Here is a 13,445-nt window from a genome sequence, read left to right on the forward strand (position 1 = left end):
AGCAGGGAAAATAACGGTACAGTAAGTAGTTGACACGAACCGCCGTATACGCTTTGTCCTCCACTGTGACAGTCATTAATATTCACGTCTAGCAATCGACGATCGTAGCGCCAAGAATATATGAAACCCAAGATCATAGCGGACTGGTTGCTGAAGCTGTAGCAAGAGACAGTTTAGCATCAGAGACTAATGTTCCGCTTCTTACTATGACAGTACGAACTCGATCGGCGAGGTTCGAACGTTTATTTACAGACCATGTAAGATGCATGAACAACTTTGATGACGACATGGTACATAAGGCAAGCGCCGACTAATAGTATTGCGGTCCGGCCCTACCCGGTTACGCCATGATCTGCTTCAATTCCCAAATTGTCGAGCGCCCGGCGCCCTCTCCAAACCCAGTAAGACAGCGTCAGCTCATCACTAAACCACATTCCTACTCCTTCTACACCAGCACCAGGAAGATCCTCAATTGATATATCAGCGGTGGTAGACTCATCATTCCCGGTCTGGATAGCTTCCTTGTCGACAGTAAGAACGGTTTGTGCGGGAGACGATGCTGCTTGTTCCGCATGTTTTCGTTTTTTTGTCGCGAGTCTTTGTGCTGCCTGAAGCTCTTTCACTGTGAGCGATTGCGCTTCCTGAGAGTCGGCGGACAGTTGCAGATCCTCGACAGTGCTTGCATCCGTGGCTGATGGAGCGATAATGGATTCTCTTTCAGCCTCAGGAACTGGAACAATATCCCAAAGACCGCCGCTCTGTATCCACCCAGCGACACTACTCTGCTTCCTAATCTCGTCCAGGACACCGATAACTGCAAGAATGGTGGGGTCATAGGGCTCAGCACATGATCGAGATGATATGTGTGGTCTTTCTGCAGGTGGAATGAGGATAGAAGACTGCTCTACATGAGCGGAGGTAGCATCGATTACAGTCGGATCAGGGTCTGAGGAGGGTAACAGTATCTCTGCCGACTCGGTTTGGTCCGGCATGGATTCATTTGCCATCCGTTTCCGCTTCCTAGGTTTGTGCACTCGAGATGTTTTCTCGTGGTGAAACTGCCGAAGGTCTTTTTCCCTGAACGAGGAAGTATACTCAGGTATACAGACGTGATTATATGGCTGGAGACGGGCCTTGTGAGGAGAGTCGTCAAGGAGGAGGGTGGTCATGGCAGAATGTGCAATCGAAGGAGTCAACCCAGCTTGCTCAGCGGCACACTCTACTTCTAATGGTACCGCGATCTCTGCTGGGTTGGTGCCTAACGGAAGCAATGTCCAGGGCTTTGTAAGATCCTTGGTCGTCAGCGCTTTTCGGTCTACCAATGATATCAGCAAAGCGTAACATCGCAAATCATTCAAAGGCTGATAGCCAAACACTTACGATAGTCCTCCTTAGTAAGCCCCAAACTCCCGCGGTCCCAGACTGCGACGAGCTTGCTTTTGACATCACCGAAAATCCTGTCGACCATGTCCTCCACACTATGAGGTTGTGCGGAAGACCAGACCATGGTGTCCAGCCATTCTCGAGTCTCGGGTGCAAACAGATATGCACGAAAAGCGGGTATGTAAGGACGCGGCTGCACTGCGCGAAGGCGCGGTGCTGAGTGAATGCTGCCATACGCTCGAGCGCGTGAATGTTGCGATCGAATGAGTAGAGTGCCATTCAAATCTAGTATGAGAAGCTTTCGGGAGGCGCGAGGGTCGTCAACGATGTGCGATGGCTCAAGTGAGAGTGCCATATACGCTGGATCTGGCTCCGCAGGTGGAGGGGGAGGTGGTGGTGTTGGAGATCTCATATATGTGGCAGGAAAGGGACTGTCAGGTGTTCTTCGACGAAACGAAGGCGAAGTAATATATGGGGTTGGCGAATCAGCACGTGAATGGTATTTTCTCTGCGGACTGCTGCTTCGTCGGCTCTGCCGTCTCCTGTAAGAACGCTCATCGTGATAGTGGTCATTCGCATGTTCATGACTGCGAGTGTAGTTGACGGGGGACTGGCGGTGGTTTTGGGCGTGATACTGGTCATTGTCGCGCCAGTAGTTATATCCCTGACTTGGTTGAGCATCTGCATAGTATCCATTCGAGTGGTAGTCGTATCCGTGCGGCTGCCCATGCGAGCTGCTATGAGAGCTGTAGCTGGAGCCACCGTGTCTGTGGTAGTGATCATCTTGGTTTTCGTTATAATTCCGTCTTCCGCGCCACCCGCGATTGCGCGACATCAGATTTACTGTTCTGACTAGGAAGGGGCTCCGAAAGGACGCCCACGAACGCAGAGAGATCAGCTTGACGATGTCAACAGGAAACACCAGTTTACTATAATCTGATCTTTGACTTAATGCTCCGAGTGGAAGAGTCTGTCAAAGCCAAAATTTCTTGTGATCCCTATATAGCTAGACACGGTTGGGTTAGGGTTGATACATTCCGAAAAACACCCGTAAGGTTTGATGCTTACAGTCAGCAAAAACCTTAGCTATAGTCTGGAGTGTGATAGAATTCGACAACGTACTATAGCTATGATACAGGCCATCTTTTATAGGTACGGGTGTGAAAGGGAGAATAGAGTGGAAAGAAACAAAGGGTGAATGGAGATTAAGTATTTCCCGCACCCATTACGTGTTTGTAAGTGCAGTACTTGAAAGGTCATTGAAATAAAGGAACAGAAAATGATGTGCTGTGTCAAAACTTGAGTGCACGAGGAGGAGATAAATCTGCGTATTTTTTTCGCATCGATGAGACACACGGAACGCCTTCGGAATTCATATCAGTTCGGCAGGATGACTCGGACATTCTTACACCTGGTATCATGCTTCAGTCGCTTTGGGAGGTGGTGATTATAGATACACGAAAGTAAGTGAAATGCGCACCAGTTATACAAAAATTCTATTCGAGAAGGGAAACATGGCAAGAACGCCAACTTGGAAAGAGAATGATTCTCTTAGAGGAGTGAAATCACGTTATGTTGACGCTCCTGCACAGTGCAGATAAGAACTTTGAACTGCGCAGATCACTACGTACAAAGACCAGCGATTATTTCAACCCTTTGTATCATTCAGTCCGTCAAGAATCTATACTTATATCATATGCATATGATACATAGATCTCGTGTTACATCGTCATACTAATAATTACCACGTCGTCGGACTGTAACGCGCCCGTAAGACCACCGCTGAAAGATACAATGAACACGGCTACTCACCCGAAAGTAGAACCTTCCTGTAACGTCAAGAACGGCAGAGACTTTCCATCAGCCGTGTCCAAATAAACAGTATTGCCCCACCACGACTGAACAGTGTTCAGTCCAATTGTGCCGTTTTTGGGGTATTGGAGGCAGAAGAAGATCAAGATAATGGATATGCCCAAACCAGAGTCCATGGCAGCCGAAAGGACATCTGGTAAAAAGTCTGTTTCGGCGAAAGGTAACACGAGACCAGGGGGACCACTTACAATTGTACTTCGTCCACCAAGAGAAATGTCTACGCCGGATAACATATTGGAAAATGAATCCAACAATTGCCCATGGAACGTAGTTCACCGCACTGGCTGGGGGAATGGCCCCCATACCGCTGAAGATAACGGGAAAGCTGTATTCGTGTGACCTCGTGAGAAGTGTTCCTTGGCGGATAAGAGAAGACATACTTGACATAGCGAATGAAGCTATTTGGCCACTTCAACGAAATCAACCATGCGACGGCCGGGCAGATCGCGCCGATAAGGAAGAAATATACAAGCCCTTGGTGCAGAATCTTTAGGTCTATATAAATTTAACGTGCTCAAGAAGTGCTCACCGTGATAGACCTGGCCTAACGAGAACTGTCTCTGTGGACCAATGACCCCCCAGATAAAGCTGGCGGTTCCGAAGACTTCTGTGTTGGGGCAGATGAATCCGTCTTTCTGAGTGGTACTGCACATGTCTGGAATGTTGGAAAACATCCATGCTTGCACACCGAGCTGTACAGTTCCTGCGATGGCAGCAGCTACGACTTGACCTGTACGGCATTCAGTGAGGTGCGCGATGATAAGAAGATGGAAACCATTGACCCCAGAACATAGCCCGTGGAGGAATCTTCATGTAGTGACCAAGCTTGAAGTCAGAAGTAAAGGTGAGAGCTGCAGACCTTCCAGTTAGAGACGTGAATTGACGAAGTGGGAAAGCTAACCTTGGTACATGGTGATGTATCCCCATGTCTTGAACTGAGCGGACAAAGTGTTACTTCTCTTCACGATATCGTAAACATAACATTCTTACCATCATCATTGCAATGGGTCTGATGCGATTTATTAGCTGGGTTGTCAAAGGCACGGCGACCTCGCGACTCACCTGCCAGGAAGGGCATATCCAACGACTAGTTCAGTGATAACGCTATTGATGTCAGCTTCGTCAGAAGAGCGTATTTACTACCAATGACCTTCACGCACTTCAGTCCAACTTGTTGGTTGGTGATGGCCTGGATCATTCCGATGGGGATGATGTAAAAGAATGCTGCGGAAGCCGATCAGTCTTTCAATCCCCATAATATCTGACACAAGTGAATCACCGATAGTCAAGGACAGGACGAAAGCCCAAACTGGGAACTCAGTGTGCCACAGTTCAATGGCAATGACACCAATTACAAACATGATCACTGCATACTGATCAGCGGGGTGATCGGAAACTTTCAAAGGTATGACACACCAAAAACAATCATGTACCACCATTCTGGCACTTGTTTGTACTTGGACATGAGCCTGGCGTGGATGTCGGGCTGCTCGTGCATCGAGCGTCTGCTCTGGATCCATATTTGTTTCCGAAAGAACAGGAAGGCATGCGTGAGCGTTGCTGTGATAGAGGCGAATGACAGGCCGTAGGACAAAGCGAAAGTCGTCCTGGATCAGGATACATAAGGTGCAATACAAGAAATAGATGGTAACAATAGCGCACGAGAGGAACAGAGGACTATATTGCTCATATTCCGTCAAATTAAGAGAGGCATCCGAATTGATGATACGGGTGATATTGTATGAGGCGCCAGTGTTGTCAAACGATGTCCTCGAGGAAACTCTAACAGCGGTGGACAATGTTATCAAGGTGCACTGGGGACGCAATGAAATAACTCATACGGCATGTATTTGCTGTACCAGGTGTTGGTGTAGTACAGCACAGGGACAACGAGCCCTAGATATCTTTTAGCAAAGAAAATGACACTGCGAAGCAAGAATGCTTACAGAAGAAGAATGTGAAGCCAACTGCAATATTTGCCTCGGCCCACCCTATGCAAAGAAATAATCAGGTCCGAACTGACGGGAAGTCTTTTCCGCGTACATGGTGTGGCTTTGTGAAAAGTAGTGGATCATAACTTGAGCCTCTCCTCGACAAAGAATGTCTAGTGACTTACCAAGCGGACTACCTGGGTTAATAGTTAAAACACAATTCATGACGATATGCTCAAAACCTACCAATGTAAGTAATCTGAGCCCAGTCGAATGTGACCATGCTCATTCCCAATCCGCTCACATATCCAAACATCTGATTGACCACGATGTTGTCTGGTGCAATCCAGCATACCCATGAGAAGTAAGATAGGCCCTGGAAGAGGTACCCAGGTACAAAGTACCATATGACACCACACATCCATGCATAAAGGAAGAAGCGTTCACGTGAGATTCCTCCGCGGGTACCTATACCTGCATATGTCTGCGAATGGAGGGTGTTGAAGAGAGCACACGTCACGAGGTTGGCGGGCCATACTGTGCCAAGGTGTGAGTTACGGATTGAAGGTGGGAAGAAAGCTAAAATCGTACTCATTGAGGGAGGCTGAACGAGGAATCGCCGCAAGATACCACCAATTGAAAAACCAATGAGCTGAGTGGACATAACCACCATCCATTGGTCTACCCACGTAAGCATATTGATCGAGAAGGGATCATGGACAATGGGTAGGGGAAGTCGCACATTCCGTGAGTAAGGTTCATAATACTTGTTCAGGGACTCACAAACAAAACTGTATCTTTGTCCATAATAGACTCGTTGGACCGCAACGATATCAGTCTGAAGGCGACATCATGTGAGTACTTCCTGGCAAGTTCACAGCTGATAGACGTACAGCATAGGCAGCTGAATACTCTTAGTTAATCGTACAGCGGAAACAACATGATCACAACACGCACAATATCCACCCACGGTGGCCATGATAGTAACCAAGACATGTTCTTTAATTGAAAATGGTCCAGGATTCAACTTAACACCGAAGATGCGGACATTCGGTATGACCTATTCAGTCCGAATGCGGTTCATTGTGAATGATTGCAAAAAATAAATCAAAAATCAAATGAAAAACATCTCGGACTCAACTGGCTTACCTTTGCCCAGGCGCGACCCACGGGGAAACAAAGCAATTGTGCCGCGATACTCGTGATGGTCACGGATGGGTAGCGAAAGTAAAAGAATTGATTCAGGCCCGCGACCACAATGGCCCATGAGAGGCCTGTCGGTCATGCCCATCAGCATCGAACATCTCTGTCAACAGAAAAAAATCAACATACCTATGACCCAAGCGCGGAACGAGCTGCAAGGGATAGACGGGTCATCCGTGTTAGCTACAGCACTGCGGACCTCTGGATATGGGGAATCATCCTCTACAGAAATCATGAGGTTGTGCACTATGACTAAAATTTACAAGTGAGGTTCACCAAGGGCTCCGACGATAGCACCGTCACGATCTATGTTCGGATCGTCAAAGTCAGCGATGTTCTCGAGGACCTCTGTTATAAACTCAGGTAAGCATTGGAAGGAGAGGTGGTGTACCAACTTACCTTGAACCTTGATATCACTCTTCTCGAAACCGGTTGGGCTGTACCGCTCATCTTGAAAGTCGACCATGACCACAGCTGGTATCCAAACAGCAACAGGAGAAAGAGATGTCAGGAATGAAACTTCAAGTCCTTAAGACTCAGGCTTGTAACCCCCTTAAATTGCTTCGGGAGCAGATTCGCATGGGTCTTGAATGATAAGGGCAAATGTCTCTTGTGCTCGGAGGATTCTGAGCAAATATTTCCAATCATGCCGACCTGCCAGAGCCTGTGCCCCATCTGCACAGGGACTTATGAATCTGTTTGCATGGCCAGGCATGGTACATTCAACCCGATTCAGCAGGCATATCTCTTATCGCGGTTAAACTAAGGGGAAGAGACACGCCGAGGAGCAGATGCATAAATAGCACGCCGGTCAAATGATGAGTAAATCCGCTGTAGGAGCAAGAGTTGAGAGTTTACGGTGAGCAAAACCAGTTTCCGAGCCCACGATAGTGGAATTTTAGCACGCAGAGAAGGACGCACCATGCTGGTCAGAGAACGGATGAGAACCTTGGTAATATTCGCATGTTCTTTGCAAGCATCAAAGGGCTTGAATCCCCGTTCGGCCAGTCAGACGGTCTCGCGGAAGGACATCTATAACTTAGTAGACCGATCTTGTACGGAAAGAAGAAGCGGAAGTTGATAACTTTGGGAGAAGCCTGATGTCCATCTGGATCCACAAGAACATCCTTTGCAGATACGTGCGAGAACTGCATATGATACAGATCCAGACCAGCATTGAATATCCAGCACGACCTAGGGCCGCCAGGCTAAAACGCATCACGCGGCGTCCGCCAAGCACGGAAACGAATCACCCGTCGTCGTTAGCAATATCATATATCCTAGCGCTTCAAGCTTCAAGCTTCAGGGACAAGGTAGAATATCGTGTTGCCATATCGTATGCAGGATCTTGCTTAGCTAGTGCGGCATGCGTCTGCCATGTCCGATAGTTGCTGACCTAATACTGCTGTCAGGCGTACCCCTGTGTTGACAAAATGTTGCCATGTTGGATCCGCCCACTCTAAAGCTGGGAAGACGGTATGTGATAGTCTGCAGATATTGTTTCTAAGACAATGTGCTGGCAGACGCCACCCAGCCGGAAGCCGTGACAGTCCTTATTAATATCATATCAAAAATCCCATAGTCCAAACGTGGTGCCACGTGTGCATATGGGCTACCTCCTGCACGGCCACCCGAGGTCCGTGTTATTCACCAACGCTAGTATCTTTATCCAACATCGATACCTTCACCGGATAATTGACACAACTTGAAAATACTGATACGATACAGATCTGCAACGATAGCGAGTAGTAATATACCTCAAGTTCCGCGAGTGTATAGAGCAAACATACAACGCTCCTATCTACTTGATCCAGCATTCCGTAGAGCAGCGGGTGCAGTTGGCGGGATGCGTGGAGGCGAAGGATTTGAGATAGACTTCTGAGCATCGCGGAGGGCTGCCAGTCTATCAGGAATGGCTGTTGGACGTGGCGGCGGCGGTAGAGGAGTGGGAGCGCTAAGCACAGAAGGATTGACAAAGTGAATTTGGTTGTGGGAGCCCACAGTGGGAGACAGTACTGGCAAGGCCTCAGTCGGTTTTCGCTGTTTGCTCGGTGGTATGACCACATCTTCCTCCTCCAGCTTCCGCTTCTTCCCAGAGGTGCTTTGCACCTGATTGCCAGTCCCCTTGACGAAGTCAAGCAATGTCTTAGCGACACGACCATTCATTCGGATATCTACGTGTTCTTCGCGCACCACCTCCCGCATGCGCCCGAGCTTCTCTGCGAGCGCACGTAATTGTAGCTTATCTTTCTCCACGGAGATCAAGAGACATATGGTGATAAACTCAACGGGCGCGACGCGCCAGCCGGATTGTAGGAATATAGGGGACAGATCAGGGTCGCTGACTAGCTGCGAGAAAACGCGGAACGTGTCGTGGATGCATGAGAGGTAGAGTTCATCTTTTGTGAGGTCTTCGTCATCATCACTTGCTTTCTTTTTGCTTTTAGTCCGTCGGGTGGGGTTTTGCAGCCATTTCTCTATCTGCAGGACGGTACCCACGGACTGGAGGGAAGGGTACTTTGAAATGCAGTAGAGCGCCTGAGCGATACACCGGAAGTCCCCACCGCGTGAGCGGTCCCAATCTAGGGCGTCGCCACCCAGAGGCTTGTCCGCTCCGAAATACTCTCCTTCTAGCTGTCGTACGAAGCTAGCCATGGGGGCATTAGTCACCTGCAATTTCTCTAAGAAGAGGGTGAGCCAAATGCAAGTGTAAGTCAAGTATGCACTGACCCGCAGGGGTGAGGGCCATTCCGAGTTGTACTCTCTGTACTTGGATCAGCGACAAAGTTACAGAATATGTTGAAGACCCACCTGGAAGATTTCGCGTTCTTCGAAGTCAGGAAGGTCTTGAAATTCTATACATACGATCTGCTTATTTGCAAACAGTCGTTGATATTTGACAGGCAGGATGTAGCCCGGGGACCGTCCGGTTTGGTTGGAAGTAGTCGGCTTGTACCAGTACTTGTCACCAGTTTGTCTATATCGTGTAATATTAATAGAAACCAGATAATCGACGTTGGATTGTTTTCACTTACGGGTCTTTGTCTGCCGAGTGTTTATTGCGATTAGGAGTGAAAGCAAAAGAAGAAGAATTACTAACGATGAATCTAAGAAGTCTGTAAGCTGGATTGCACAGAACAGATAAATATGACCGACCTGTCCATCCATGAACCTGTGGCGGAAAAGAGAAAATGATGGTCAGTCGTTCAGTAAGACAAGTAGTCGAGAACATGTACCGTTGTATTGACGTGAGCCGTTGCTTTCCGTCGATGCACGTCTTGGATTCTGAGCCATCTGGGTGCTGATTCGAAACTACAGGATGAATGGACGGGGGAATGAGTGGTGCGCCACATGATTTGCTATGGTATCATGCTCACCGAAGATCACAGGAGGAATATAAAAATTGCGAAGTATAGAGTCAATAAGGCCCACTTGCTTCGATTCTGGCCAGACAACGTCTGAGAGAATATAGCTCTAGTCATTTAGACTTGAATTGCAGGAAAGACTTCACGAACCTCTTTGATACTCTGGTTCTAGGTTAACGTCGCCACCAATAATCTGCTCTGCAACGGAGTTGACGGGGATCCATACACAGAACACAACAAGTAAGAGGCATACCGTAGAGTGCCTGTGTCGTGTAGGTTGTGGCACGGGGAAGCTTGAGGACATTCTTAAGTATGTAGCCGCCGTCATCGTTCTTCGAGCGCTTGTCGCCGGAATCGAGTTCATCATAATATTCGTCGCCTGCTTCGGATTCGCTTGAATTCATGATGAGCAGAGCCTACTATTGAATGTTAGCGTCAAGTTAAAGGTGGAGCCTAGCTCTTGAGTCTTGCCAACTGGTTTCGAAGGCTAACTGATGGAAATTAAAACCAAACTTCGACAAGGTGGCTGTGCAAACAAAGAGTTCGATCGTTTCTGTTTACAGTAATTATAAGCGTTCATAGCGACGCCGACGATGTTCAATGGCAGTTCAACGTTCTCAAAGCCTACCACCAAGGGTCCACTACTGTCCTCGCGTTCGGCTACCACTAAACGTGACTCCTTAATGGCAGAACTCGAACGGGGTGAGTTCACTGGCCCTCCTGCTGAAGAGACACGCCTTCGGGATGCTCATGTCCAGAGAAACCTGACCTCAAACAAATTGCAGACCCACAACATTCGACTGCAAAGCGCCAGCAACGCTCTAATGCGTTCACCTCCCATGTAGCGCACGCCTCTCTTGAACGCCAACTGCTCGCCGCACAAGCCAGTAAAACCGAGCTCGAGGCCAAACTCCGTGAAAAGGATATTACCATTGAGAGGCTGGAAAGAGATAGAAGGTGGTTTGCGGAGAGAGAGGAGAAGGAGCGTGAGGAAAAATTGCAGGAGCAGTCGGAAAGAGAAGAGGAAAAGGTGCGTCACGCGAGGATGCATGCTGTCGGAGCTCACAACTGTTCTGTAGCGCAAGGCAGATTTAGAACTTCGACAACTACGCAGTTCTCTCGCTGCCGTTCGAGAGAACCTTGCGGAACTCGAGGACGAACACTCGAACCTTTCTCGCAGCCACTCACAATCACTCGCTTCTTACAAGTCGCAGTCTTCAGTTCTCGCTCGCCAAAACGCAGCGTTGGAGAAAGAAGTTGCAGACCTTAGATCTATCGCAGAGGAACGATGCACTGCAGTCCAGAATTTACAACAACAGTTGGACGACGCTCATGCTGCCACCGAATTCTTCTGCGAGAAGTTCTGATGAAAACGAGAATTGGAGTGTTGTGCGAGACGAACTGCAGCGACAAGCAGGATACCTCCGTTCTCTCGAGTCGATCAACGCTAAACTCACCACTGAACTTGCACGGTACAAAGACCGGCACGCCAGCGTAGAAGTCCTTCGAGAAGAGAAACGTACTTTGGAAGGCAAGGTGGCTATCATGGAAGGGCTTCGAGAAAAAGTTGCCAAGCTAGAGGCTCAAGTCGACGCTGCTCGACAAGAACGGAAAGATTGGTAAGTCTCGACCCAATCTCCCCACTCGAAAGCTAATTTATGTATTCTAGGGCGAGCAAAACCAGCGAATCAAATACATCATCACAAACTTCCATCTCCTTGGTGCAAAATCTGTCAGCATTACGTCTGGAGAATGCGCGTCTAATGGAGGAGCATGGCGCAAAACACAGCACTCCTTCGTCGCCGCGAGGCCGAGCTATCTAACATTGATAAGATAGCGTTTGAAGCTCGGGAGGCTGCGGACGCCCTGCAAGCAGAGGTGCAAACACTGAAAGAAAAGGTATTAAGACGAGAACAACGAGCTCAGCTAGCAGAACGAGAAGCCAGATTCCTCCAGGCCCTCGTCGTACGTGTTTGCGCCCTGAACTGGTGTCTTAATAGCTTATTACCTATTTCAGGCCAGCTTCACTGCTGAGGAGTCAGCTGCACGCGAGTCACCAGCTGTGGACAGCCTTTCTCAGCAGCGGATCCAGCATCTTGAACAGTCTATAACTGATTACAAGTCTGAAAATTCTCGGTTACAGAGCGCACTGGATGTCGCCCAGGCTGACAATGCCATAGGAGGGCCGAAACGCACACGCAAGGATCTCGTTCGGGAAATCGACGCACAGAAAGCTGCAGCAGACGAAGCAACGAAAGGTATCACTCCATAGAAACATATTTATCTCATTCCTCACTCAATGCCATACAGGTCTACAAGAAGCGCAAAAAAATCTGACGCAGCAAGAAGACAAGATCGAGACGCTCGAACAAACACTCTTTGAGCTCCGTGGCGAAATCGGTGCGGGGAACCACGTTCCACCAGGCATGCGTGTGCTGTCTCTGCGCGACAATCCGGCGCAGCAGTGGACTGATCTACGACAGTCGGTGATGGACCGTCTGAAGGGCGAAAATGAAGCGCTCATCAAGCGCCTGCGTGAGCTTGAGAGCAGCGGAGCGGTGGTAGCCAATGGCGGGGTTCCGCGCGATGATTTGGTTCCCAGGGAAAGTTGGGAGGTGCTCGATAAGGAAAAGAAGGAGCTCGAGGAAGTGGTGAAGCAGAAAGAGAAGAGACTCTTGCGCTTGCAGCAGGTGCGTGTATCTTCCGTACGGTTCTTTACAGTAATTGACGGGCGGTTCGTTAGGTGTTCACCGCAAAGAGCGCTGAGTTCCGAGAAGCCATAGCGTCCATGCTCGGACTCAAGCTCGCGTTTTACCCCAATGGGCAAGTCCGCGTGACGTCGATCTACGATCTTTCTGCGTCATTCGTGTTCCAGCCTTCGACGAAGCCCGGCGAAAGCGGAGAAGGAGCGAGGATGCAACTCATTGCGCAAGGCGAAGGCGGTCCGCAAGATCTCCCGCAACTGATGCGATTCTGGGTGAATGAGGAGCAATGTATACCCGGGTTTTTGGCGAGTGTGACTTTAGGAGTGCTATGACAAGTCGAAGAGAGAGACGGTTGGTACCGAGTCGTAGTATTCGGTCGTGATGTTTTTGATCGGATTGAATAAAATACTACAGTAGGATATCTGTGCTACCCTTGGCCAGAGCGATTTGGTGTAAAGTAGCAGGGTTTATAATCGTATCTTGCTCATTTGAAGGGGTTCATCCTTACAGCACGGTCTTTCTTCGACTAATGGCGAGCCTAGTTCGCTTGGCCCGGGGAAGGGGTAGCGCATCGAATTAAGTCTTTTGCGGCATAGCTCGCCAGCGCATCTGGAAGCTGCCGTGCTTGGCGCAACCCCACCTCAGGATCTATGATTGCCGTATAATCAATCTGAAGCACGGTGTACGCGACCCCTTGCACCTAAGAAGTAGGTTCCGTTTCATTCCAAGTCAATAGTTTTTGATGGCTCCTCTTTCCCCTGCCGGTTATGCCGCAGATTGGCCATACCATTAGCTTTTGTCACTCTCTTTTGGGTATACCTGAAAACGAGCATTTATTCTCTTACTTATTTCCTGTTGCAATGACCTGAACTGACTTGTTGTAGGATGAATACGATGTACCTGGACTGTAATGGAACTCTACATGTGAAGGTGGATATGATATTGAGATAGCGTGAAGCAGTCCAACATATGTTTTATACCCATAT

At 48.7% G+C, this 13,445-nt stretch overlaps 4 protein-coding genes across 4 annotated transcripts; 1 reads left to right on the plus strand and 3 right to left on the minus strand.

The window, feature by feature from the left end:
• Positions 1 to 102: 102 nt before the first annotated feature.
• Positions 103 to 2,550, minus strand: DFJ58DRAFT_702666 (uncharacterized protein). Its single transcript, XM_041383629.1, has 3 exons — positions 2,506 to 2,550; positions 1,381 to 2,381; positions 103 to 1,315 (listed from the first exon to the last, which is right to left on the minus strand). Exons 2-3 carry the CDS (start codon positions 2,216 to 2,218, stop codon positions 333 to 335), a joined length of 1,821 nt encoding a protein of 606 aa, XP_041244504.1. The 5' UTR covers positions 2,219 to 2,381; positions 2,506 to 2,550; the 3' UTR covers positions 103 to 332.
• A 641-nt stretch (positions 2,551 to 3,191) lies between these two features.
• DFJ58DRAFT_659696 (OPT oligopeptide transporter protein-domain-containing protein) lies at positions 3,192 to 6,855 on the minus strand (the record flags this gene model as incomplete). The annotated part of the gene is made up of 21 exons (XM_041382101.1): positions 3,192 to 3,388; positions 3,444 to 3,580; positions 3,636 to 3,729; positions 3,785 to 3,985; positions 4,038 to 4,106; positions 4,157 to 4,190; positions 4,246 to 4,264; positions 4,318 to 4,359; positions 4,416 to 4,479; positions 4,535 to 4,621; positions 4,672 to 4,862; positions 4,918 to 5,037; positions 5,097 to 5,151; positions 5,202 to 5,246; positions 5,433 to 5,723; positions 5,778 to 5,867; positions 5,970 to 6,024; positions 6,124 to 6,246; positions 6,336 to 6,460; positions 6,519 to 6,611; positions 6,666 to 6,855. The coding sequence occupies 21 exons, from the start codon at positions 6,853 to 6,855 to the stop codon at positions 3,192 to 3,194; spliced, it is 2,322 nt and encodes a 773-aa protein (XP_041244505.1).
• A 1,093-nt stretch (positions 6,856 to 7,948) lies between these two features.
• Positions 7,949 to 10,281, minus strand: DFJ58DRAFT_785179 (uncharacterized protein). Its single transcript, XM_041390013.1, has 9 exons — positions 10,008 to 10,281; positions 9,905 to 9,952; positions 9,767 to 9,847; positions 9,626 to 9,701; positions 9,542 to 9,561; positions 9,425 to 9,434; positions 9,201 to 9,366; positions 9,120 to 9,153; positions 7,949 to 9,070 (listed from the first exon to the last, which is right to left on the minus strand). The coding sequence occupies exons 1-9, from the start codon at positions 10,156 to 10,158 to the stop codon at positions 8,187 to 8,189; spliced, it is 1,470 nt and encodes a 489-aa protein (XP_041244506.1). The 5' UTR covers positions 10,159 to 10,281; the 3' UTR covers positions 7,949 to 8,186.
• Positions 10,282 to 10,309: 28 nt separating this feature from the next.
• DFJ58DRAFT_785181 (spindle assembly checkpoint component Mad1) lies at positions 10,310 to 12,981 on the plus strand. Its single transcript, XM_041390014.1, is given in 10 exon segments — positions 10,310 to 10,456; positions 10,540 to 10,784; positions 10,834 to 11,072; positions 11,113 to 11,373; positions 11,424 to 11,512; positions 11,544 to 11,719; positions 11,772 to 12,012; positions 12,065 to 12,444; positions 12,498 to 12,782; positions 12,802 to 12,981. The coding sequence occupies 10 exon segments, from the start codon at positions 10,348 to 10,350 to the stop codon at positions 12,826 to 12,828; spliced, it is 2,052 nt and encodes a 683-aa protein (XP_041244507.1). The 5' UTR covers positions 10,310 to 10,347; the 3' UTR covers positions 12,829 to 12,981.
• Positions 12,982 to 13,445: the final 464 nt, after the last annotated feature.

Source organism: Suillus subalutaceus, assembly GCF_016647625.1.
Source record: "Suillus subalutaceus strain FC151 chromosome Unknown DFJ58scaffold_45, whole genome shotgun sequence".
Classification (NCBI taxonomy): Eukaryota; Fungi; Basidiomycota; class Agaricomycetes; order Boletales; family Suillaceae; genus Suillus; species Suillus subalutaceus.

Coding starts and splice junctions, on each gene's coding strand:
- DFJ58DRAFT_702666 (XM_041383629.1), bottom strand. CDS start 2,218: ATGTCGCGCAATCGCGGGTGGCGCGGAAGACGGAATTATAACGAAAAC. Junction 1,316..1,380: donor GCTTACTAAGGAGGACTATC/GTAAGTGTTTGG, acceptor TATCATTGGTAG/ACCGAAAAGCGCTGACGACC.
- DFJ58DRAFT_785179 (XM_041390013.1), bottom strand. CDS start 10,158: ATGAATTCAAGCGAATCCGAAGCAGGCGACGAATATTATGATGAACTC. Junction 9,702..9,766: donor TATTCCTCCTGTGATCTTCG/GTGAGCATGATA, acceptor TTCATCCTGTAG/TTTCGAATCAGCACCCAGAT. Junction 9,154..9,200: donor AAGAACGCGAAATCTTCCAG/GTGGGTCTTCAA, acceptor ATCCAAGTACAG/AGAGTACAACTCGGAATGGC.
- DFJ58DRAFT_785181 (XM_041390014.1), top strand. CDS start 10,348: ATGTTCAATGGCAGTTCAACGTTCTCAAAGCCTACCACCAAGGGTCCA. Junction 10,457..10,539: donor AATGGCAGAACTCGAACGGG/GTGAGTTCACTG, acceptor AACAAATTGCAG/ACCCACAACATTCGACTGCA. Junction 11,374..11,423: donor CGACAAGAACGGAAAGATTG/GTAAGTCTCGAC, acceptor TATGTATTCTAG/GGCGAGCAAAACCAGCGAAT.